Source organism: Rhipicephalus microplus, unplaced genomic scaffold, assembly GCF_043290135.1.
Source record: "Rhipicephalus microplus isolate Deutch F79 unplaced genomic scaffold, USDA_Rmic scaffold_15, whole genome shotgun sequence".
NCBI lineage: Eukaryota > Metazoa > Arthropoda > Arachnida > Ixodida > Ixodidae > Rhipicephalus > Rhipicephalus microplus.
Window position 1 is genome coordinate 15880857 of NW_027464588.1, and position 25823 is coordinate 15906679.

The following is a 25823-nucleotide window of genomic DNA, read 5'->3' on the forward strand; positions in this document are numbered from 1 at the left end:
CATTCAATATGACATACCCAACAAAAACTGATGACGGTGGAGCCCTTATATCAATTTCTGGCGTACAAGTTACACATGTGGCCTCCGTCAGATTGAGAATGAATTAAGCATAATCATAATATATTTCATAATTCAGAGATGCATCTCCCCCTCTCTCCCTCCAACTCCACGCCCTCGCAATTTTTTCCGTTTTGAGGGAATACCTGTTTCCATTTGAAGAACCCAATTCAAAATGGCGGCCTCCTTATCGCCACCATGCCCGCTTTCAAAGTTGCCCTCTACTACTTTTTGCTTGTTTTGAAGGAGAGGGTACGAAGCACGCATACAGAAGCACTGAAGAAAGTAGTGCAGAATTGAAGACAAAATGTCGAAATGACGGCTCTAGCACATACTGAATGCAGGAATTTTCCTTAACCATGCATAATATTACATAGCATAGCAAGAAGGTGTGAAGGGAAGTTAGGGCGAGGAGCAGTCTTGTGAGGATGACGGATGAAATTGGGAGGCGAGAGGGTGAAACATGACGTTGTCTTATAAGGTTCACTTTAACAAAGAGCTAGAGCTTGCGCCCAGGCATATGAGGAATAAATGTGTAGCTTTGCTGCAGAAAGAGTGATCCGGACACAAAAGTAAGTCGTCCTGGCCGCGCGGTCTTGCTGCACGTCAGCGAATTCCAGTCCGGGCATATCTTGATAACGCTGCCTCAACATCCTTACAATGTTCCCGTGGATGAGCCACACTTTTTCATGTGATAAGATTAGAAGGCTTGTTTCGCAGATATGCTGGCGTCTGCATCGAGGCCGGCATCGTTCGTCGGCAGCAAAAAATTATGATCTTGTCCATGATTGACACAAGAGTCAAATGAAATGAATGAACAATAAACATGTCCGGGACCAAGTGAGGATCGAATCCCAGCCAATTTCTTTTCAAGCAAGTATTCTGCCATACAGCCACGTCGATGCTTGGAAATGCAGCTAAAATTACTTCCTCTACTTAGAAATGCAGTCAAAACAACTTTCATGCTTTAAAAACACAAGAGCGTTGTATACAGGCTTCATAATATAACCTGGCATAGCACTGTGAAAATCGAGTGGTACAGGAGTACATTGACACTGGGTGTAATAACACCCTATAATCATAATGACGTCGTGGATTGAAGCCGGCCACAGATGACAAAAACATGGACGTTAAGGCATGTATCCCCTTGCTACCATGTAGTAAGTGCATAGAAAGCTAAAAACAGATACTTAGTTCGCATAAATGTTTCTGGTTGAAAGTGTGCTACCCTCTACAGAGAGTACAGGTATATGCTTAACTTCATTGACACAAGCTACTTTCAGCTTTATCGCTTACTTTGAAGTAATCCATGATTTGAACTTTTCGGGTTATATGACACATAAAACATTTTAATCGAGGTTTTTGAAATACGCACTTTTAAGAAGAGGACATTGCTCTCGCGTTACAGTTTGAACCCATTATAACCGAACGTACTTTTCAAAGTACACTTCAATTTTCGGGAATAGAAAATACTGAATATATTATTCTGAACTTGTTCACTAAAATTTAGAATGCCGAACGTCCCAGCAAGCTAATTGTAAATGGCATATTCACTCGGTTCTGATCTTTTTTGTTTTATAAGTCGTTAAACTTTATAAAAAGTATAAGGAATCTTAGAACTAATAAAATTTTCCTATATTTAGAAAAACGAGAACCCGTCAAACGCACGTAGTCACTGCTGCTTTACCGAAATTAATTTCAGTTTTCCCATTTATAAATTTCAAAAACGAATTTCTTGTGCTTCAGCAAGAACAAAATACTCTTTCCAACGCGCAAGATGCACATAGAGTGCATAGGTTTGCTTTGAGGTATAATAAAATGTGGGTGTATTTTGTATTCCACTTTAGGACTTCGTGGGAGCACACATGGCCTGTTGTGCATTGCCTCAGAGTCTAAACTATAACTTTTTTGGAGGTGTGGTATGGGGGGTAGGTAGGCTTTTTTTGCTCATATGAGGCTCACGAGACTGCACCAGTTGTGCGTTGGTGGTGCCTCGGTGCCGCCTTCAGGGCCACCCACGGTAGTATCTGTCGTAAACGCATTTGTGTGGCATTGAAGGAGGTGGTAAGTCAAGCTCAAGAAAATTAGCGTGTATGAATACGGGCGTAGGACTGAAGATGTACTGAGATGGCTCAATGGGCCCCGCGACACTTTTACTAAAGCATTATTTAGCAGTGAAACGCGTGTAGCCGTGATTACTGAAACAAATGCAACAAGACTGATGAAAATTGGTGCACAGAAAGTGAAATTATGAGTCCTCAAAGTTCAATACTTTAGCAGACGACAACGAGAAACGTTCTCTTTCAAATGTTACTCGCCTGATGACGTCAAAGACCACTTCCAATCACAGCGCGCGTCTCATAAGGACATCCTAAAAATGTCATCTCTTGGTGGCTTTCACACAATACCTCTTGATCGCTTTTTTGAGGGTGTGATGGCCTGCTTACCACAATTCACATGCGTCGAGTAGCAGATGCTCCCATGGTCACACTATGTAGGATACACACATGCGCTTTGGGCAAGGTCTCATCTCAGTTTGCAGTGCAAGGTGCGTTCAATTCGGCAACGCGGCCATCACGGCCTGTTGCATTTTCGGCTCGCTAAATACTCGGTACAAGCTTCCACATTTAGTTGCCGGTGTGCCATAGCATCGTTCGCAGGTTAAGTGTTGTGTTCGTTGTTCTGAAAACACATCATTTCGAGAGAGGAATGATTTCATTCTGAGAAAAAAAAATTTTTTGCTGTTTTAGCATTCACTCGTAGGCCTAGCTACCACCATATAAATATGGCCTGCTATTTCTCGCATCAAGCTAATCAAATTAGTACGGTGTTTTTTGTCACGCCACATGACATGACGTCACTTCTTATAATAAGAATAGCCGCTGTGTGTCGCGGTAGCCTGAAAAAAGGCAGTATATCCCGTGAAATAAATTACAACTGCGTCGTATTTGACGTTGTCGTGTGTGCAATGATAGTTATGGGTTCCACAGCACCAGAATAACTAATAATAAATACGTCTTCAAATAGTGTCACAGGCCTCCTTTGAGGCTCTTTTATAGTAGAGTATATCCTATATTATAATAGTTCAACCTTATTTCCGAATGCAATATACTACAAGGCATATTTTATTTATCTCCCAGGCAAACTTGGGCAACCTGAACCGGGTTCGCGAACAACTACCCATGATATTTGCAAACATCGCCCTCTTGCAGGTAACGTACCTACTTCTGCTCATTTAATTACTGCTACAATCTTCGAAAGCTTTCGATAGTGAACTGTAAGGAAAATATATTTCACATGAATATTAAGTGGTCATAATTGAGATTACTATATAGGGTGAATAAATATATGAACAAAACAACCCAATAAATAGTTTTACGATTTCGTTCTGCAATGCAATGTTCATTGTTTTCACTGAAAACCACTACTTTTGCTAGATTTAGTTTCGTGTAAGTAGGTATTCCGTGTAGCATTTCTGTTCATCATTTCATACTGTGGTTATAAAATTCCTGCCTGTGCGATATCTTGAAAAAGGCCTGCATGATGATAACTTCTTGTGATAACTTGTCTGGTGTATGAAACAAATGAGTAATTATTTGTGTTCTGTTATGCCAGCACTGACACTGATGTAGTTCACGTGTATCAAAACTATAAACGCTAAAAACATGCTTTCGACTATAAAAAAAAAGTATTTCTTGTTAAGTATTTCAAGTAGGAATACACAGGGGACATGGATGGGGTAGTTTTGTTGGAAGTACTACAGGTTGATGAATGTGAAAGCTGCTGCTGTAGATGCAGAGCTCTCATCATTTTGTGGAAACAGAAAACAAGTGTGGCAGTGGCACAGGTTGTAGGGGCAAACTTCTCCATTGTAATCATCAAAAATGCAACTCTAAGCACGCTAACACTGATTTGCGCACTTAATTGGTCACAATCTGCGGACGCACTTGCTTCAACTATATGCAGAAACACCATTTATACTATACTTTGTCTTGTCACGTTGTTTTGTCTGGATAATTTATAGGCAATAAAAATAAATATAACAGTATTATAAATATTCAGTATATAGGTTGAAGTCGCATTTCTTTATATTTACTACGCGGGTCTCAGTAAAACTTTGCAGCAATCTTTTTCTACAAAAAGATCAACAAAGAGTTCGATTCGGGAGCATGATAGAATTGACAAGTATTCACACAGGCCACACTCGAGTAGAATGATCACTTTGGGAGATATATGCAAAAAAAGTTATTTTTCAATGTCGCAAGAACTTGTAAAGCGTAGGTTGACGGGCGTAAGTTCATAGGTTGATTGTAGTTTGGCAATTCATAAAGGCTTCAGTGTGCCGTTGAGACAAAAAAGGCTAAATTATCATCTATGGTGAATGTTCGCTGTCGCTGTCTTGAATAAATTCGATAACAAAGTTCACGTTACTTAACTTTAAACATGAAACGTAACACCAGCATAAAAGTTTACATTTTTAGTATAGAATCACAAACGGCCACAACTCTACAAATAGTAGTTTTCCAAATGTAATGATGAAGTTTTTCCTGTTTTGTGGTACTTTCAATACCATTAGCTCAAAGTTTGCATTGCTGGAAACAGTAGAGTTACATATTTTAGGTGCGAAGCTTTTGGGGTTGTGGGTCTATCCCTCCTCTCTAATAGTCTGTTGTAGTAGCCTCTTTCAGTCAGTTTTAAAAATTGCTCACTAGATGGCGTTGTATATATGTGTCTTCAGAAATCTCACTAGGTGGCATTAGCAGTTATTGTATATCTTATAAATAAAGAGGAAAGATTGTGCATTCATAATAAAAAATTCACACTAGATGTACGGAATACGTAATGATGAGTGGGGTGAAGTGCCCGTCCATCTGTTTGTCCATCTAATGCGTGCCCTAGTGTGATAGCAGTGAACGGATGGACAGAAAGACACACAGACAGACGGACGGATGGATGGAGGCACCGATCGACCGACCGACCGACCGATCGACTGACAGACAGACAGACAGACAGACAGCCAGACAGACAGACAGACAGACAGACAGACAGACAGACAGACAGACAGACAGACAGACAGACAGACAGACAGACAGACAGACAGACAGACAGACAGACAGACGCTTCGCCCCACTCATCATCAGTTACTGCGTGGATTTTCTGTAAATATTCAGGAAGTGTCTCCACTTTTGTCTGTATAATAGGCCAACTGAGCCCTTTAAAATAAGACTACACGTTGTTAGTATGAAAGTAACTTTATTGCCGTGAAAATTAGATAGGAAAACTACTTGTAGGTGTACCACCATACTACAATGCGTAACAATTGTCTTGCCGTGGTTCTTAAAAAATCAGAGCACATACACAGAGTGAATGATGATGAGTGGGGCGAACCGTTCATCAGTTAATGCGCGCTCCCATCCATCTGTTTGTTCTTGCTTCTGTCCATCCGTGCGACCGTACACGCGTCCACCCTTGCAACCATCCATGCGTACGTCTGTCCATTCATGCCTCCGTACGCATGTCCGTCTCTGCGTCTGTCCGTCTGCCTGTCCGAGCGTCTGTCCTTGCGTTCATCCGTGCGTCCGTCTGCCCATATGAGCGTCCGTGCGTGCGTCCGTCTGTGCATCCGTGTGTCCGTCTGTGAATCTGTATCTCTCCATCCCTACGTCGGTTCATCCATCAAGTGAACGCTTCAAGTACCGCCATCTCGCATCTTTTCATCATATATTCGCCATATAAAAGCACCACCATCCAGCGGACATTCCAAAAAAATAAACGAGAGGTGGCTACCTACTACTATTACATACATCACAGACGCGCGATCCACCGAATAAGGAGCTTCGCCCCTAAAACATCGCTAATCCCTCCGCGATAGGAGTCAGTAAAACACGAAAGTAATATGCATCCTTAGGGAGCAAGTTTAAAGTTAATAGTACATTGAGGTAAGAGGGCTTCCACAATGTCTATTGGTTAACATGGATGCATCCACGATGTCGCTTAGTCATACATCTCTATCCCCACGACTGGCACCCATAATTAAGGAATAAACAAACCCTTGTGGCCACAGATGCTTGTGGTAGTTCAAGGAGTTAAGGGGGAGAGCACAACTGGAGAATAAAATGTGACAGCCAGTGAAGTGTGGCTGATTGGACGAGAATTTCGCGCTAAGGTCACCTATAAGCACCACTTACAGATCAATGCCTGGCCCGGCGACAGAGAAACGCAACGCGCGTCGCCTGTGACTTTCGGTATGCGGCGAATGTTCGCGGAGTGAGCGTTCGTGGGGAACGCGGAGTTAAAGCCAGATGAAGTCGGTGGGCGTGTCAGATCTCTTTGAAATAGCTGGATGCTATGAACGACGCCAAAGAGTGGCTGGATGAATGGTTGTATCCAGCTGTACCCATTAGATCAGGCGGTGGCTCAAGCAACCTAGCCATAAAGTTAAGTATTACCACTGTGTGTTTAAGGATTGAGTTTCACTCGCGCCTCGATTGTAGCCACCAATCACCTAGCCTCCTCCTGGTTATTTCTACCCGTTTGTCTATTTTGCCTTCATTGTCGCTAAACCCCAATGCTTTTAAAAAATCGGCGCCAGTATCTTCGTCTATACGGCGATGTCCTTTACAAAACATTTTCAAAAGTTCAGCCGTTTCCTTCTGCCCTCCACAAGCAATACATACCGTGTCTGTGCCTTCAAATATAATCGGTACCTCTTGGTCCGCAATTGTCCCAAACTAGCCTCACAGAGCAGTGAAATACATTGAGAATTATCGTACATCTTTTCCTTTGCGAATTTTTTCTTAAAAGTTCGGTAGGTCTCCAGTGATGATTTCGTAAGCAGTCCCATCTTTCACATGTCCCTTCTTTGTTTCCTTCCCCTTCTTTTTAACCGTTGCATTCTGCTGTTGTCTAAATACTTGCTGGGCAATTTTGAGTTCGTTTCCTTCATTTAGTATCGACTTTCTTCATGTACAAGTAACTGAAATCTTTCCTAATCCAATGCTCCTCTCCCAATTTTCTCAATCGCTCCTCAAATTGTACCTTTGCTGCTAGCTTCCCTGCATTCAAACGATGTCCATCCCATGTCTCCGTGTACCCGCTGATTTGGGGCATTCCCGTATGCTTCCAAAGCAAGTCTACCAATGCCACTTTGTTTATTTTTCAATCTTGCTTGAACTTCTGGTTTCATGCACAAGACCGCATTGCCGAACGTCAAACCCAAGACCATGACACCTTTCTAAATTCCTCTCGCAACGTCATACCTATTGCAGTTCCCAAGTGCCCTATTTTTCATTACAGCCCATTCCTGGTGTTCTTAGCTATTGCGCATCTTTCGTGCTCTCTTAGGTACCTAGCCCCGTTATTTATTCATACGCCCAAGTATTCGTAAGTATCCACTATTTCTTGCGTGACTTCTCGTATCTTATGATCACTGCCTTTCTTATCAATAAAAATAATTGCAAAATTTTCCCTGCAGTACTTTCAATTTAACATATCTCCCTCGTTATCAGAGATGTCTATCAATCTCTGCAGATATCCCTTGTTGTCGGTTATTATTACTATATCATCTGCATACATCAATGCTGGTAATGACCGTTCAATTTGTTTCCCTTGCTTGGCAAAAAAGAGGCTGTATCCGAGTCGACTCTCCTCTAACTTGGCTTCTAGTCTCTGGAGATACAGCATAAATAACAAAGGTGACAAGGGATATCCCGGTCCAAGCCCGTGTCGTATCTGAATAGGTTCAGATACCTGTTCTTCCCATTTGATAACTACTCTGATACTTTTGAAAAGGCCTTTAGAAGATAAGGTATTCCATCTTCCACATCTAGTGTGTCCAGTATTCTCCACAAGTCTTCTTGAATCACACTATCGTAAGCTCTGTTGATATCTAGAAAAGTCAGCCACGGGGGCATATGTTCTTTTTCCCTAATTTATTACAATGCATCAATGAAAACAGTTTGTTCATTCTGCATAGCTTCCACCCATCGGGGGCTGCACCATTCATTATTGCTTTGCTCGCTGCCTTTCTTAATGTCCGCTTAGAGTTTGGTCCCGTTTCTTTATTATCCATGATTCGGATGCCGTCAGGGCCTGTTGATTTGCAATTAGGAACTCTTTTTTTGCCCTTTACCACTCTCGTTGTCCCAGGGGAGCCCCTCAGCTAATTGGTCCATCCTTATCTGGTACGGTGCATGCTGCGCTGTCTTAGTGTCTAAATTTTTCTGTCATCATTGTTATTATAAATTTCATTGCCTCATCCCCTTCTAGTCTGACCCCTTTAACTGTAGTTATAAACCTCTGTTTTATGCTTGTCTTATTACTCACAGAATTGAGATGGTTCTAAAAGTTTGCAGCTGCCTTTCTAACCTTCCTGTTTACTTCCGCCATTCATTGGGCCCCGATCTTATCTTTGCACTGATCAAATTGGGTGCTTCCTTCTGGAGCTGAAAAAGTTATCCCACTTTATTTTCACATCATCCTACGGTTCACCCCTCTGATTAGCATACCGGTGTTCCCTGGAAGCTTCATGACGTCTTATTATGGATCCCGGTACCTTCATCATTCCGCCAGCTCTTGGGCTTGTGTCTGCTTTTCTCGGCTGATTTGACTCGTACCTTAGCAAGCTCCAACTTAAACTATCGAGTTATATTTGTGTACGTCCACTTTGCTTTAATATCCTTGGTGATTATTTTCTCAATCTCTTTATATTGCTATTTCTATTTGCATTTCCGAATAAATATTACCGTGTGGTTGCTCGTAATGCCGCCTTTCCGATTTCTTTTTTCCCCAAAACTCAGCTTGATAGGTTTGTGATCACTGCCTAAGCTTCTGGACCCAAAGTCGTCTATGTTCATCACCCTTAGCCGATCATACATCCTATGTGACCTTATTGCGTAATCTATCGTCGACTTCAGCCTTCCCACCTCCCATTTTATCTGCCCTTCGCATTTCTCGGTGCTGTTGCAAATGATTAAATCATGCCGTTCACACACAACTATTACCATTCTGCCTGTTGGATCAGTATATCCATCCATATGTTCTATGTGCGCATTCATATCTCATCATATAAATACCTCAAACTCTTCTCCAAGTTCGTCAAAGTCATTTCCTCTGCACTACACCGTTTATTGACTTCCTCTCTGCCTTTTGCCCCTGTCCACAAGTATACAAAACCGAGGAGCGTCACTTGCCCTGCCACTTTTCCTTTTAGCCATAAATGTTCCTTGCATGCCTGCTTGACCCTTTGCCAGTCTGTACTTTTATGAATGAATGTTCCAATACCACCCCCCTTTCAGCGACCATCTGTTCTATTAAGATATTCCCGCGTGTAGTCCGGATGATTAGAAGGTTGTTCCATGCCCCTAAGATGTGTTTCTGCAAAACCATATACCATCGGCCTCTCATTCCTTAGCTGTTCTTCTACCTTGTCTCACTCCAGCCCATTCCTGCCACACTGCATGTTAATACATCCTACGTGCGAATTGGCTCGGCCCTCGTGGCTACGTCGACTTCTGCCCCGGACTCTATGTGTCCTAAATATTGATGCCTATTTGGAATTGTTTGTGTCTATACAACCTGTCAAAGAACTCCTCTGGTTGTTTCCCTCGATACTAGCTATCTTGCACCCCTAAGGGCCTGCGTGCCCCCGAAAAAAGCTACTGCGCGTCCTGCAAATCACTAAGCCACCTCATGGCCTAGCCTCTTATCGAAGTGAATTCCGTCTCGTTGAAAACCACCCATCTATGCACCTCTCTGGTTGTTTCCACAACCTCAAAGCCTTTCTTTCGACTCATCCGTCATATCTATTGGTTTGCGTTGACAACCACTCTTTGCAGGTAGACGTCACGCATCGGTACCTCCGGTATCGTGCATATCACTACATGTACCTGAGGAGAAATGGCGCACATATCACCGACTCCTTTTGCCAGTGTGGTCACTAGTCCTGCCGTATCTTCATTTAAGACATCACCTAAACCACCCGAATTTATCACGAGGTTTCCTCTATCAGCTGTAGTTTTTAGTTTTGCGCTCGCTTGCCTCATGACTGCTTTTAGCTTGCGTCCCGGGAACGTTCCTACTGCGACCTTTTTGTCAGCTCTTGCCCTCTCTTTGATTGCTCCTGCACCTCGATTTCAATTCTAGTGCGCGGCGATTATCACGTGCTGTGACTTTTCAGCTGGAGCATCCTGCACCGGGGGGGGGGGGGAGGTCTCTTGCACCTGTGACGCCAACTGCTCTGTTCCCTCCCAGTCCCACCACTACTTCGCTGAAGCTAGCTTTTGTGACCATTGAACCGACAGAAACTGTTTTTTTTTCAAACTTGCTTGCTCTTCTTTCTCCGCCGTTCTTGTGTCTGGTGCCCTATTATTCTCTCCGTCGGCCGCTCCTTTGCTCACCTTCGCTAGTGCCTCCTCGGTGGATTTGAGCCTTTCTTTCAACCTTCGTTTTCTCTTGCTCTGTCGCCAACGCGATCTCCAGATCGGTGACTCTCATCAGCAGTTTACTCTGGACAACCATCATTATCTCCATTTTTTTTCCTCGATCTCACATTGCCTATACTTGGCGGCAGCCTCCACGTTATTCGCGTCTGCACTTAGGTCTATTTTCAAACCCCCCCCCCCAACATAAACATTTTACAGCCTTTTTAGCTATGTCTTTTTGACACCAATTTTTCTTATGAATTGTCCCAATCGATAATTACAAAACACGGCATACGACAAACCATGCCCTACAAAAAAAGGAAGTCTAAGCTCTACTACACAAACTTGCGTGTTCGGTGTTCTCACCTCTCTCACGAGGTGGCAAGAGGAAAAACACAAACACACACACAAACAAGTAAATATCTGGAGACTGACCCCGAAAAAGCCGTGCAATGTAATAAGTGTCGCAAAGGTTTTAACTGTTGCATATAGTTATAAAAGCTAGCTCGAAACATGCAAAACCACTTATCGGTGCAGTCAATCGGGAGCGCCCAAAAACACGTGCATTCACCATGCCAGTCCAAACTGAATGGGGTAAGGGTAAGGGTGCCACCTGGTGGTGTGTTAAGGCGTTAACAAAATCGCATTTGAACGAAACACGCCGAATGGTATGAATGCTTAGAAACGACGCGTTGAAGAAACGAATGGCAGATGCGATGGCCCATAGTGCCTTGCTGCTCTATACCAAGAACATGAAAGGACAGTGGTACATATAAGTGAGGTATTTTTAAAAGCGTACAAAACATGTGACTATGGCACAGGGGATAGTGTGCCCATAATATGTTGTCCTAAACCTAGGTGTGATGGTTTCCATTGTCATTGAAAGAATATTTTTTTGTTTTCTGATTGTGAATATTTTTTGACGTCATTTCCGTGACGTAAATACGTCACTGAAAGTTTAGTCGACCCCGGCATAAAACTCTTTTGTGTTAAAAAACAACCCTCAATGTAAACGCTAACGTGAAAGGAAAATCATGGCGACAACCTCTTATTGTCAAAGATTGCTGCTGCTGCTGTAGTTCTAATCTAGTACAGCTCGAAATCAATGAGTGGACAGAGTAGAAATTGGGAAATGAGTGTGCTAGTGGAGTATGCGTATCAATATGAAAGTTGAGTATGTCGAGGTTAGTCCGGCAAGATCACACATGAAACATTTTTTAGCGAATTTAGACACTTGAGAAGCAGCAGCTGAGAACTGAAGTAAAATATTAAGGTCACATGAACCCAGCGCTCTCGTAACGCTTGATGTCAGCGTAGTGTCGCTTGCGCGCTTATCACGAGGTCTCAACCACATAAAGCAATCGCATAAACAGTGGTCTCAGACAATGTTGTCAAGTTTTCACTCGCGATAACTATTCTATTATATAACCTATTCTTCGAGTTTCCTCCGTTCATAACTGTATTACCCTGAGATTCACGCCATATCAAACATAGTGCGTGAAAATATTTAAATCATAACTACAGTAACTAGTATGTGTTCGTTCAGTACTGTTTGGGCTGGAAAGTGAGGTCATTACTAATCAGCTGTTTACGTGCAGAAGTTGAATCACTCATTCATTATTCAACTCATTCAGACTCGCAATAGTCTGTTCTGGCCATGAGCTTGAGTCTAAGGTATCCTGTTGAGAAAAAAATTTGTGAGTCCAGGTTTTAGTGAGCCCTGAATGAGAAAGCTTTTTTAATGTGAAGCATTTCTTATCAAAGTACAGTGACATTGAGCGTATCTATCTATCTATCTATCTATCTATCTATCTATCTATCTATCTATCTATCTATCTATCTATCTATATATCTATCTATCTATCTATCTATTTATCTATCTATCTATCTATCTATCTATTATACAATCTCCGACTTTCAGCTCTCCAAGCCGTTTAAATAATGGTATCAATACCAAAACTGGTATGCGATATCATGACTATATGACGAGCATATATAACTAATCATAACATAAAAACCTTGATAGCTAAGTCATGAATGTCATGATTTAGATTACAAGATTTCCCTGCTCTTGCGGTGGTTTCGTTCACATGACACAATGCAAAACTGGTAGGGTATTACATGACTGCATGACGAAGATCCTAACCTGGAAATCGTGACATGCATACCATTAAAGTCATGGCTAAACTCCACGCTCGTGTTGCCCTCGCACTCGTTTCGCTTACTTCACATATACCAAATTTAGTATCACGCCACGTCAGCAGACTACGAAGCTAAATGACACGCCCAGACATGATAATCATGACATGCGTGTCATGTAAAACATGAATACATGCCATGCTCATAGCGCACTCAGGGCCGTTAAGCTAGATATACATATACCAAATTTCGTATCAATTGGTGTGAATAGACAGCGAAGGTAAATGAGACGTGTATATACAGCAATGATGGATGGAAGTCGGGTACTACATAATTTACATCCGTCTGATAACATTGGTTTGGGTTTAAAGTGAGATCCTTGTTAGTGCTTCGCATATCATCGGTTCCCACTGTACGTGGGATCTGCTATTTTTTAATGAGTCTGAATGAGCTACACCTTGTTTTGTCGATCTATGTTGACGTGCAGTGCCAGTCGACAGTGGCGACCTTCTTGACATGTTCACTCGCCGTCCTGAAAGGTCTGGCGATTGACAGCCTCTGGGATCCTTCCCACATCGTCGTCCTCTACGCTGGAGCGCTGGCCGCTGTCAACACCGCCAGTCTCTTTCTCAGTTGCGTATTTGTTTTACATAGCCTCAATCACCGAAGAACTGCATATGGGAGCAGGGGACAAAAACAAGTAATGCGATTGTGAAGCATTTAAAAATATTTTTGAGAAGTTTATAAATGCACACATAAATATTTAGTTGACAAAACTAGAAATAGGCACGGTGTGTTACATAACATAAATAAATTTGAAAAGTGAGTGAATTCGTAGGCATCAAGAAATGAGAAATATTGTTGTGATGACACATGTGAAAATGCACATACATATTGCGGTGCTCTATCTCTGTGCCCACAAAATTGTATACCGCAGGCGTTTAAAACCAATAAAACTAGAAGGCACGATAGAAGATGAATTTTAAAGACGGAAAACTGTACTAGAACTTATTTCGACAATCGTCTTTTAATACACTAGGTTGATATTTTGAACATTTTATACAGAGGCATATGAGTTGGCTGGCTTATTATATCGGGAGCTTTCTCGCTGTAAGAACGGTCACGCTTCTTCAACCGGATAGGGTAAAGTGTCAATCATCCATGTTCTGTCATTTGTGCGTGACTATTTTAAAATATACATGTGCACATAATTAGTGGATTCCATTCATATCGCATTACTTCACGTATATATGCAGGGCGCTTGAAAAATGTGTCTAATATTGTTTAGAGATCAGCATAATGTGCTATTTGCTCAATGTCTACACAGTCTTCTCTGTAGCCAAAGGCATTTTAGAAGGTTTGACTACATAATTTGGAATAGTACTTAGTGAACTTACATTAATCACCTTTTCAATTAGCGGAGTCAAGTAGTTGGGTGAACTGGATGAATTGAATTCCTGGATGTGAAGAACACATCCAGGAAAAAGGGTCTCTTGTAATAATTATGCAGGTTACACACCCACACAAAGGAGTCGGTAGATGGTTGATATACCACCCCCTCATTTTGGTTTCACTCTTTCGCGTTTCGGTTTTGGTTTCACCGCAGAATTGGGTATAATTTTATGTATTTGCAGTTATATTACAGATCGTTTTTTGTAAAATCTCAATGCGGACATCGGATTTTTGCATAAAGGGCTTAAGTTCTGCCTTTTGACCTAACTGTCTAACTAGAGTAGTTGAAAAGCAAATAACTTTATGGCCTAATTACAGTTTCATATAAAATCTTCAACCCTTTTAAGAGGCCTGCCGCTACAGAAAAACCAAATGCGACGACAGCGAGCAAATAGCGCCTTTTAACGAAATTTCAGGAGTACAACCTAACTAATAAACTTAACACGTGCATTTGAAAGTGTGAGCTCAGCTTCATATCACTGAACAAATGAAAGAAAGAACGTTGAAGACCTGTAGGGAAAATTTTTTTAGACATATCGCTTCGCAAGGCTGTAAGGCGAAGTCAAATGCGCGACATAAAGATCCGCTTCACTGATTTTCAGTACACTCATCTGAGCACAGTAGTTAACCTAAACAATTAAATTTCAACAAAAACTTTTTTAACTACAGTGTTTGCAAATAAACATTTACGAACTTTCATCTACATGCTGCCCTACGAAATATAGCAAGCTCACGTTCTGTACTCTGAAAGAGTGCTTTATTCATTCCTGTATTTAATATTCACGCAGGCTTCGTGATGTCCACGGTAGTGGTGCTGTCCACCAAGTGCGAGAAAAACCCGGACCACATCGCGCCGGCCATCGCGGCTTCGTTCGGCGACCTGACCACGCTGTTCTGCTCTCCGGCTACTCGTCTTTAATGCTGTACCATCCGTGTGCGTCTTTGCCACGACCTACTTAAATGCGAAGCATTTCTTAGCGAAATTCGGTGACTTTGAGCGTATCTATCTATCTATCTATCTATCTATCTATCTATCTATCTATCTATCTATCTAATCTATCTATCTAGCCAGCCACCTACGAGAATTAGCTCTCCTGGCCGTTTCGAGTATCGATACCAAACTTGGTATTGCAAAAGATGTCTATATGAAGAACATATCTGAATAGCCATAACATGAAAATCATATCATGTGTATCATGAATATCATGATTTACATTTCATGGTCCTGCAGCTCTTGCGGTGGTTTCGTTCACATGGCTTCTTGCATAACTGGTATGGCATGACATGATTGCATGGCAAACACAAGGGACAGGCCCTAACATGAAAACATATGTCTGTCATGTAACAACATGACTATATACCTCGCTCATGATGCCCTCACGGCCTTTTCGCAAGCGTTCCATTCACCAAATTTGCTATTACGGTACGTGAATGGATGACGAAGGTATGTGACTGGTGCAAACATGATAATCATGAGATGCCTGTCATGTAAAAACATGACTACATGCCAGAGTGAAGGCGCCAATACATTTCGACGTGAAGCGGTGTGCGTGCTCTCTGGCGTTCATTTCGTCGCGTCACGCTGGCGTTGCCACGCCAGGTACTGGTGCTGCCATATACTCGCAGACACGCGCCGTGTTGCATCGCTTTGACGCATGTGCGTTTCAGCGTTTTCGGCATCCCTCCGTCACGAAAAGAGGGAGACGCTGTGTTGTCTGGATAACGCATCGGCACGAAATGCAGCATGCCGCATTTTACACCGGTTGCCGTCGGGCCGCACTGACGGACGCTGATTGCGCCGGTCTCACCTGGCGTCGGACTCTAGAGTGTTCCCGTTTTTCTAACGTAGCATCACTGTGCCAGAATGCACGCGCGTCAACGCAACATTTGAGTATAGTGGGCCCTTCATGATGCGCTCGCGGTCGTTTTGCTAGCTCTACATATACCAAATTTGGTGTTACGTGACGTCAATGAATGACAAAATATATGACTGGTCTAAACATAATAATCCTGACTCGCGGAACATGTAAGAGCATGACAACATACCACGCTCATAGCGTGCTCGCCCCCGTTTCGCTAGCTCCACATATAATAAATTTGGTATCCTGTGACGTCAATAGATGACGAAGGTAAGCGACACATCCAAACATGATAGTCATGACACGGAAGTCATAGAAGGCATCATTTGCCTTCAACTCCTCACGTTGTGCTCATTTCAAAGTGACATATTAACCTTTCTCATTCATGCTTCGCATTTCATCAATTTCCACTGTATACATACGTGGGATCGGCCAACTTTTATCAGCATTGTAACGACCAGGTCTTGCAAAAGTAATGTAAAGCCTGTTGATATGCGTTCTTGTGCAAGTTACACTACGCTTGTTCACTGCTCACACGCTTACGTGCTTGCCGCCGTGCTTCAGGTGTTCGGTTATGTTTCGGGCCACTTGCTATAAGAATAGGTCATATCGATTGATCACAATGTTCACTATACTGACACCATTGGTGCGGATGGGGCAAGTTGTGGTATTATACGCGTAGGCTTCAGACACAAGTGCGACCGCTCTATGCTAAGCTTTGCGTTCGTTCAGAACACGAGCTGTGGGTGGATTGGGCCCCTTGACCTTGAAAGTATATAATCAAAAGTGCCACAGCTAGTGCACAAGAAAGTGTTGCAAACAAAGGCCAGCCGTTATTCACTAAAAGCTGTGTGCATCAGTTGCGCATAACTTCAAAAGTCTCTCTGTATCAATATAATTGATTCATCTACGTACAATACAGCTTTCATTCATCTCTTTTTTTTGTGTGTGCTCCCGTCTGTTCATGCGCGGTTGCACCACGAGGCAGCACTGCCTGACCCAACTTCCCACACCTCTGCATACAATATGCGCTTGACGACCATACGCAGATCTGGCGCCGCTGGTGATCGCGATGTGCCTGCTCCTGCTGCCAATGTGGATAGTTCTGGCCCGACGCAACACCGTCTCCCGGGAGGTGCTGCGCGTTGGGTGGCTGCTAATTATTATCGCACTCACGGTCTCGAGGTAAGTGAGCAGAGAACGCACCCATTGCTCATCAGGAAAGCGAGTGTTACACTCGAAGCTTTTGCGTTAATTCAGGTGAAATTTCTCCCCATAATTTACGTCTAAATCGGCTTTCCTTGCTGTTACTCTTGCTGTTCTATCTACTAACGCCATTGTATAGCATTGGCAGCAGGCCCTACTGCGGGGTTCTAGTTGCTGAGGAAATCAGCTGCTGACTGGCAGGTCGTGGGATCGATTGCCGGCTGCAGTGGCTGCATTGTTGGTGGAGGTGAAAATGCTGAAGGCCCACGTGCTGACATTTCTATGCACGTAAAAGAACCCCAGGTGGTCGATATTTTTTGAGTCCTCCCCTGCAAAGTCTCTAATAATTATATGGTGGTTTCGGGGCTCTGGATACCACATATCATTCAAGCATTTGCTGCAGTCCCTAGGTTATTCTGTACGAATCCATTTTATAGGATCATTCTATTTTTTTTGTTCTCTATTTCTTTTGAGGTATTGTATGTAGTGATTTAATGTGTCTTCTACCTGCAATGATGTGGAATTCAATAAAAAGAATTGTTAATAAATAAATAAACCCTCAAATAACTAAACAAAACGGGTAAACAATAAAACCACAATAAACGAAAGTGAATACAAATAAAAGCAGTCCTCATTTCAGATATTCAACATTTGCCTTGTCACCTAAAATACTGTCTCGTAAACAAGGATAATTGAATAGAATTTCGTAATGGCAATGTGAAATATTCTAAGAGGCTCCAAGTTTAATTACCCAACAATTTTAAAACTCTTCGTACGAAAGCTCCTAAATACAAGTTGCTAGCAACTTTTATTGCCACTGTGTTTTTGCAGCTTCGGTGGGTACATCCTGGATTACGCAGTCTTCGCTTATCCGCCAATCGCCCTGCACATGTCTGCAGTAAATGATGAGTCAGGCTATTCAAACACTGAAATCCGCCACATTCTACGCGATGTCTTCAAACAACTACTTTCGCAGCCGCGTACTAGGCTGCCCCATAGGTTCAGGGCTTGAATTGAAACTCTCTCTCAGTGATAACTTGAGAGCAAAGTAATAAATAAACAAATAAATAGCGAATATGTAGGGCCTCTTGTATTTTTAAAATATGCCAGCCAGATGTGTCAGGTGTAGCTCTTCGTTGCCATCTCCAGCTCTTGCCCATCACCAAGCTTCGGCCTGTTCTATGCGGTTATGGGGGAGATAGCCCATCATTTAGCGCCGCACGACGCAAATCATACGAAATAGGGAGTTTTAGTGCTGGGTACGCAAGCTCTTGGGGCGTCGCGGGCTTGGGGACGTGCGGCGTTGCGTACCCAACCCATACCAAACTGGGATGCCTTATAGAGGCGCGCACGCAAACGCAAACAGCACGAAGGTCACACGCGCTCGCAGCGCCATAGCGTTGCGTCGCTTAAGTAATTTTTAATTATTTTTATGATTAAGAATGTTAAATGAAACATACTTAGTGAACAGGACACTTTTTGTATCGTGCACAGTATCCTGGTAGACGCAAAAAGTTAAAAATGCTAGAAGCGCTGCCATCTTGTGACACTTGTGCAACCACAGTCATGAACATGTTAGCTTGCGCGTAATATTTTTGAGGTGGATAATAATGAAAAGGTTACGCAATTGTAATATTGTCGCTGAGCAGTTTTTGCACCAGATGTACAATTCACAATTTTTCTGCAATAGGAATGTTGTGGTTGTCCGTTTCACTATGACCGCGCTAGATGGCACCACCTATTCAGCTGGTCGGGGGCTGGCATATTTTTTAGTTTCTATGTTACAGGCCATTCTAGCTTTGGTAATCTGGCCGAAACCGTGTAATTGCTCCAAGTACTCGCATTTTGGCTTCTTTTAACTAGACGGCTAAAGTATCTGCAGTGTGGATACCGTCAGTTCTTGCGAAGGTGGACCTTACAAGGTGGCCGATCCATGCCGTCCGACATTTCGCGCCTTTGTGTAGCTATTTGTATAGCGGCTGGCCACTATAATATTTGTGCTTGAAACTTAAATGTCAAAGTGGTTGATCTGGCCAGCCTCGGCTTTGCTCGCCGTGAAGGTAACATGATGCACCATCATGTGCGCCGGGGCAGCTTATTTCTGCTAGGAGGCCAGTCGTGGCAGCGTTGTTTATGGCCGCGCGGACGCATGGCCCCATCGCCCCAGCGGTCTTGCGACGCATCTGTTTGGGGTTTCGCGCATGGGCGATACCGCCGGCCCAACGTCCTGGGTACGCAAGCCGCTTGGCTACCCAGCACTAAAACTCCCTTGGATGGTTTTGGTGCTGGGTACCCAAGCGGCTTGCGTAGCCAGGACGTTGGGGCGGCGGTATCGCGCATGCGCGAACCCCCAAACAGATGCGTCGCAAAATCGCTGGGGCGATGCGTCCGCGCTGCCATAAACAACGCTGCCACCAATGGCCTCCCAGCGGAGATAACCTGCCCTGGCGCATCATGTTACCCGTGATGTAACTCACCTTTAGGGCGAGCCAAGCCGAGACTGACCAGAGCCACTAGCTTGACACAATTATTATAGCACAAAGGCGCTAAATCTTGGTCAGCATGGATCGGCCGCCTTCTAAGATTTCGCCTACGGTGAAGCAGCGCAAGGTTTTACTTCACGCCCCAGGTGGACATTTTTCTGTTGCGTGAGGGACTGACAGTAGATAAATAGTGAATAAATTGTTTCAGCCAGATTACCAAAGCTAGAATGGCCTAGTACATAGAAGTCAAAAACGTGCGAGCCCCCAACCAGCTGAATAGGTTGCGCCATCTAGCGAGGCCATAATAAAGTAGGCAATCACAAAACTGTTACTACAGAAACATTGTGCATTGTACGTCTCGTGCAAAAACGCCAGCAGCATGATTACAATCGAGTTACCTTTTAAATCTATTTCAGCTCGAAATAAATTACGCGTAAGCCAACGTGTTTGAGACTGTGGTTGGATGAAGTGTCACAAGATGTCGACACCATCGTTACAGTAACCTTGTATTTTTAACCTTTTGCATATACCAGGATACTGTACACGATAAAAAAGTATCGTGATTCTGCCGCATCGGCGATTCAAAAATATGTAAGTTAAATGCAGTTAGCATCACCATTTATGGTTCGCGAAAACGTAAAGGCATACATATTTATGGACGTACGTAAACATCTACGTATGAGGAACTGAAAACGTTAGAAGACACGCGTTTCGGTAAGACGGTAAATGCAAACGGTATCTGGTAACACGTTAAAGTAAAGAAGTATACGTTCAAGGTAAAATTTACACAGAGTTACAAGTTACACCTTTGTTCTGTTGTCGCGTTTGTCAGACAACGACCGGCCGTCCGAATTGCTTGGCTTCGACGATGCCGGCTTCAGTTGCAACTACGGCACATACGAAAAAAAAGTTTTTTTACTGCAGAAAGCTGTCAGAATAATTAAATATAGTTTATTGAAAGTAATTAAATTTATTTAAATATGCACGTCAAATTTAACACTTTAATTTGTAAAAAATAATTAAAATATACTTACGTGACCAGACGCTATGTTGCTACGAGCGCGTGTGACCTTTGTGCGGCTCGCGTTTGCGTGCGCTCAACAGTGGCGCCAACTTTAAGGCATTCCGGTCGGGTATGGGTTGGGTACTCAACGCCGTGTGCTCTCAAGCTGGCAACGCCCCAAGAGAATGCGTACCCAGCACTAAAACTCTCTATTGCTTTGTTCGGTTGTGTACAGATCTCAGGGGCGGTGTCTTACATTCCTGGTGTTCACAATGTTGGCGCTCACGCTGCTTCTGTAAATGCTACGGTGTTCTGAGGTAGCATGTCGGCTTTCATGGCGCTATGTAAGCAAACAATGGGGAAGCATGATTACGATACTACTTCATGCACTGACTTCAAGAGCACCGTGAGTTGGCATCAGCAAGGCTTTGAGCCACAAACCAAGGAGCAAGAACAAATCTGACGGAAATATAATATTCGAGACATAACGGTGTCCACTATACCTACGAGGGAAAGTGCTTGAACGCACGTGTGGCGCAAGCAGCTCCACATGTGGCGACGCATCACGACCATTCCCTGAACTAAGGCGGACCGATGGCTTCCGTAGAGGAGCGCGCATTTGCACTGGCTCTGAAAGAAATGAAGGAGGCGTTGACTATTCCTTCCTTCATAGAATAGGCTTTTACCTGAAAGGTAAACGTATCTTGATAGAGGTATCAGAACATTTACTGCGCATTTCCACAACGGCGAAGGAATGAAGGCGGCAGCAACAAATTTAAGTTAAGGTGAAGAACCGCATGTAGCTCGAAACTTGCCGTGCGCTGCTCAAGCAGAACAGACGCACGAAATGGACATACAACAGGACGAGCGCCAACTAAGAGCTGTGTACTAGCTTTTCACAAACAGCTGGCTGCGCAGATACAAAGAAACGCGCACGAAACGAACGCTCAAGTATACACAGGACCAGTGCGAATCAGCAGCTCTCACAATTGTTACTTCTTAATATTTCAGCAGTGCACTTCTTTCACAAAGGCGGCCACTGCAGTGAGCGAATTGGCATTTGTGCTCTCCGTAGCTTCAACACAAACTAGCTGTGAAACGTTTAAACCACCCGCATCAAGGGCACGCCCACACGAGCGGCAACGTCTTGCAGAGGCGTGCTCACTCGTGCGGACCGTGGGAACACATTCAGAGGAAAAGCGATGACTTCTAAAGTTAAATCTCAACCGCACTCTTCTCGCTATCTTACCAGTTATGTAAAGTGAACACGCTGAAGTGCCACCGAGCTATGATCACCGTCAACAGAAAATAAAGTACATAAATAGCTCGTCGATCGTTAGTGCACTGATCAATGTGCGTTCCGTGGTGGAGTCGCTTCACTCCACACGCAGCGGAGCTATATATAGGTGTCATAGGTGTGACCCGTGACAACTGAACAATGTTTCCTTTTTTTTCAAATTTTTCTTGGTCATCTGTATACTTCACAACGTAAAATCCTTGAGGGTAAGACGTGAGTGGAGCGGTGGTGTACCCCGGCGTAAGACATTTTCGTGTAAGAAAGTTCGTTTCGAATCACAATCGAACCAACCATGAAATACTCTGCTTCGCGTTTCTGATGGTTACCGATTGCAGCGCTAGGCGGCAACCTGGCGGCCGTCTTTAGCTGCAGCTTGTCCAGTTACCTGAACCGGTTGACGCCACTGGGAGACATACCGTTCGGGGAACACGTCTGCGTGGGGCCCCTACAGATGTATTACCAGGGTGGGGAGATGGCCGACGTGGCCTACGTGCTCGTCGGCGTCGTGGTGCCCGGCCAGACGCTGTTCGCCGTGCTCTCTAGGATTCTGCGCTTCGGCAAGGTCTCCATGACCATCACCTTCTTCGCAGCCTACTGTGGTGCATCGCTAGGGCAGGTGTGTCCCCACCGACCATGTTGCGTAATTGCAAAACGCGAAGAATTCACTTATTGTTTAGACACACGAGGAAAAAAATTGCCCGCAGCTTCCCTCGGGGGAACACTGAGGAGGATGCGGAGCATATAATTGGTTAACGGGGTGTTAAAGTGCGACTTACTTGGGTCGATGGCTAAATTGGTTAACGTGGTTGTGAAATGGGGTGTTAAATTGCGACTTACTTGGGTCGATGGCTAAATTGGTTAACGTGGTTGTAGGAGGGGGTGTTAAATGAGTGAACACGTACACACGTATGCGAAAGGGCGGCGCTGGTCGAAGGGACGTCGATCATTGTGTTTGTGGATTCGTTGGAATTCATTTCACCGCGACCTTGGACGTCGACGCGCCGTACAAACCAACCGACGAGCAGCAACTGAGCGAGCGAGCGCCGACCTTGAGTATATATACAGCACGACGCCGCATGCACTGTCAGCTGTTGAATGTTCTCGAAGCGCGACGCCACATGCGCGTCCACTGGAGAATCAGGAGAATTGTAGATGTCGAACGCGGTGTGTAGAGGAGGAAGGGTGCACAGATGGTGGAGGAGTGAAGCGCGCGCGGTGTGTAGAGGAGGAAGGGATGCACAGATGGTGGAAGAGTGGGCGACGGCGCGACGGCGCATGCGCGCGCGTCAGCTGTCGAATGTTCGAGAAGCGGTGTGGACGGCGCGGACGGCGCGGACGGCGCACTACAAGGCGCGAGTATAAGATGCTCCGCATCTAAAACATGAGTATTCCGCACGCAACCATCAGGGCTACGAGCAGCGCTGACAAACACTCCCAGGTGTCGACGCACAGATACACCAGATAAAGTAGACAAGAGGACAACAGCCGCTTTAGTTCAAATCGTTAAGCATTGTACGCCCTATTTGATGGCTGCAGCCGCGGTCTCGGCGGGGCCTGGAGGAAGGAAGAAAAAAGAAGGGAGCATCATCACACGAGTGAAGCCCACCGTGTCGGCCCAACACATGATTAAAATGTCAGAGCGTGCGCTGGGTTTTAGTCGCCTCGGTGGCGTTTCGCTTTTAAACCTCCTGCGTGAGCCGGCTGGTCTGCACCGAACAAAAGGATTTAGAATGAAATCTGCCGCGTGCAATACTCCGCAGCGCGCCGCAGTATCGGCAAGAATCGTTACGTACTTGATCTTGGCGTGATATGTCACATGTTGGGCCGACACTGGTGGGTTCAAAACGGGTCAGCTTACCAAAGCTGGCTCAATTACGTCATTCTTTCTTCTTGTGTATGCCATTTAGAATTCTTTCTTTCAACTAATGAAAGGTCAATACAAGATTTACACGTCGCACCTTCTATATTTGTCAGGTTACGATACCAGACACAGGATCTCACTAGCTGTAACTGTAATCGTGACACGTTCAAAATGCTTTCTTTCCTAGAATTAACTGTAGAGGATTGGAACAAATAGCCCGGTAAAAGGGTGATGCAAGATTAACTCTCGCAATTTGAATCTCACCTTTAGTAGGAAGCAATTATCTTCTCTGGCTAGAATAATTTTCGTACGTTTATTTTTTCTCTTTTACCTCGTGCTAACTCATCTGTTGGACCCCAAAAATGCTGGACTAACGCTTATTGCCCTTTAGGTTTGTTCATTAAAGCACACGTGCGAACAAATTTATTGATTCCTGTGTCTTTTTTTATTTTGATGCACCTATATAATGTACCAAGCTGCCAAGATCGTGTACATGATCACAGTGTCAATAAGCGTATAAGTAAATGAATATACAAATACATACCTAAATAAATAAGGAAAAACTGAAATAAATAACTAATGAACTGGCAAGCTTATGTTTCATGTAGGAAAAAAAAACAGAGATAACTATCACCGAGTGAAACTGGTATTTGCAATTAAACAGAAGCATACTTGACCTGTACCAAATCATTCTTTATCGCGTCCGGTGCTGGTAAAATTAAGCCCGGCGAAAAAATGCGCAGCCTAAGCACCAACAATAAGACATGCTTTCTTAGGGAATTAAACTACAGCTTTGACTCACTTTGACCCTCCACGAGTCGTTGGCGCCATCTATTTGAGAGACTCGTAAACGCACTCTAGGGCACCAAAGGTGAATGATTGTGTCGGTTTTCCCATGTTCGCTGATTCAGTTTCATATATAAACTGCCCATGCCAGCTGGAGGGGTTTTCTTTTTTGCATGACTATATTGGTATCTTTTGTGTTCGTAATTTTCAGTTCAGTTTTTCCCGGGGGGGGGGGGGTAATGGCCAAATAAACTTTGGTAGCAATTTTCATCTTTTCAGACTGTCACTAATGCATTACAGAGAAAGATATTATGAGAGCATAAGGGCCTTTGTGCCGTAATTGTCCATCGCCAGTGTTTGTATTCGCTATCGCGCGCTGTGGAAAAAAAAACAAGCGAAGTAAATAAAAACTCCGAGGCACGACTGGGATTCAAAACCAGGTCCCCTGCCTGCCAGGCCAGTAAATTACCATTAGGCTACACCGGTGCTTGAAACCTCATGCGTGAAACTTCGTTTCAGATTACAACTAGACAGCTTTCATGTCGAGAAAAAAATCGCGTTATTATAAGTAATAAATTGTTCCAGAACAGCGAAGAAACAACCAGACATCACACAATGCCAATAGCATTATGACCAAGAATGCCATAGTGGATGCCTTACTACCACAAATAATTGTTATTTATGGCATGATCGCTACCCTGCAAGTGTATTCGTAGCACTTACACAATGTATGAATAAAAAATGTCTTTAGCAATGCCACTCTTGCAGCTTTTGCGGTGACAGTACAGCGCGTCTCGCGCAAGCCTGGTGTTTTTTTTTTGCTTGCACAAGAAGTCACGATGAGGTGCTGTAACTGCCCATCAGTCATTATGGCGTTTTGAGCCAAGCCTCAGGCCTACGCACGATGAATGGAGGATGTGGTGATTTACTTTAGCCGTTAGTTTATCACCAGTCAGTTCATTACTAATAATATTATTGTTCTTGCCTAAGAATTTTATCTGTATTATTAATAATATTTATCATTATATCATTAATTTTTTGTTGTTGTTCTATGGGTGGTTTGGCGTTCCGATATGAGTGCAAAAGGCGACGCGGATGCCTCCTAGACAGACGCTTCAACAGACATATTGCAAGCAACACTTCACCAGTGGAATAAAAAGAAAGGCCAGACAAAAAAATACTTTAAGTATCCGGATAATATACTCTATAAGGTAACCCAGAATTGCTTCATCTAGGCACGTTGTTTTCTAGCCGTTCTA

General features: G+C 43.8%; 1 protein-coding gene across 1 annotated transcript in view; it reads left to right on the forward strand.

Annotated features, from left to right (window-relative positions):
- The window catches only part of LOC142784788 (solute carrier family 41 member 1-like), a 35269-nt gene that overhangs the window by 4615 nt on the left and 4831 nt on the right, over nt 1–25823 (forward strand). Inside the window, exons 3-5 of the mRNA XM_075883287.1 lie at nt 3198–3269; nt 13105–13237; nt 22253–22533. Coding sequence (XP_075739402.1) covers nt 3198–3269; nt 13105–13237; nt 22253–22533 — 486 coding nt within the window. The remainder of the gene's footprint in view (nt 1–3197; nt 3270–13104; nt 13238–22252; nt 22534–25823) is intronic.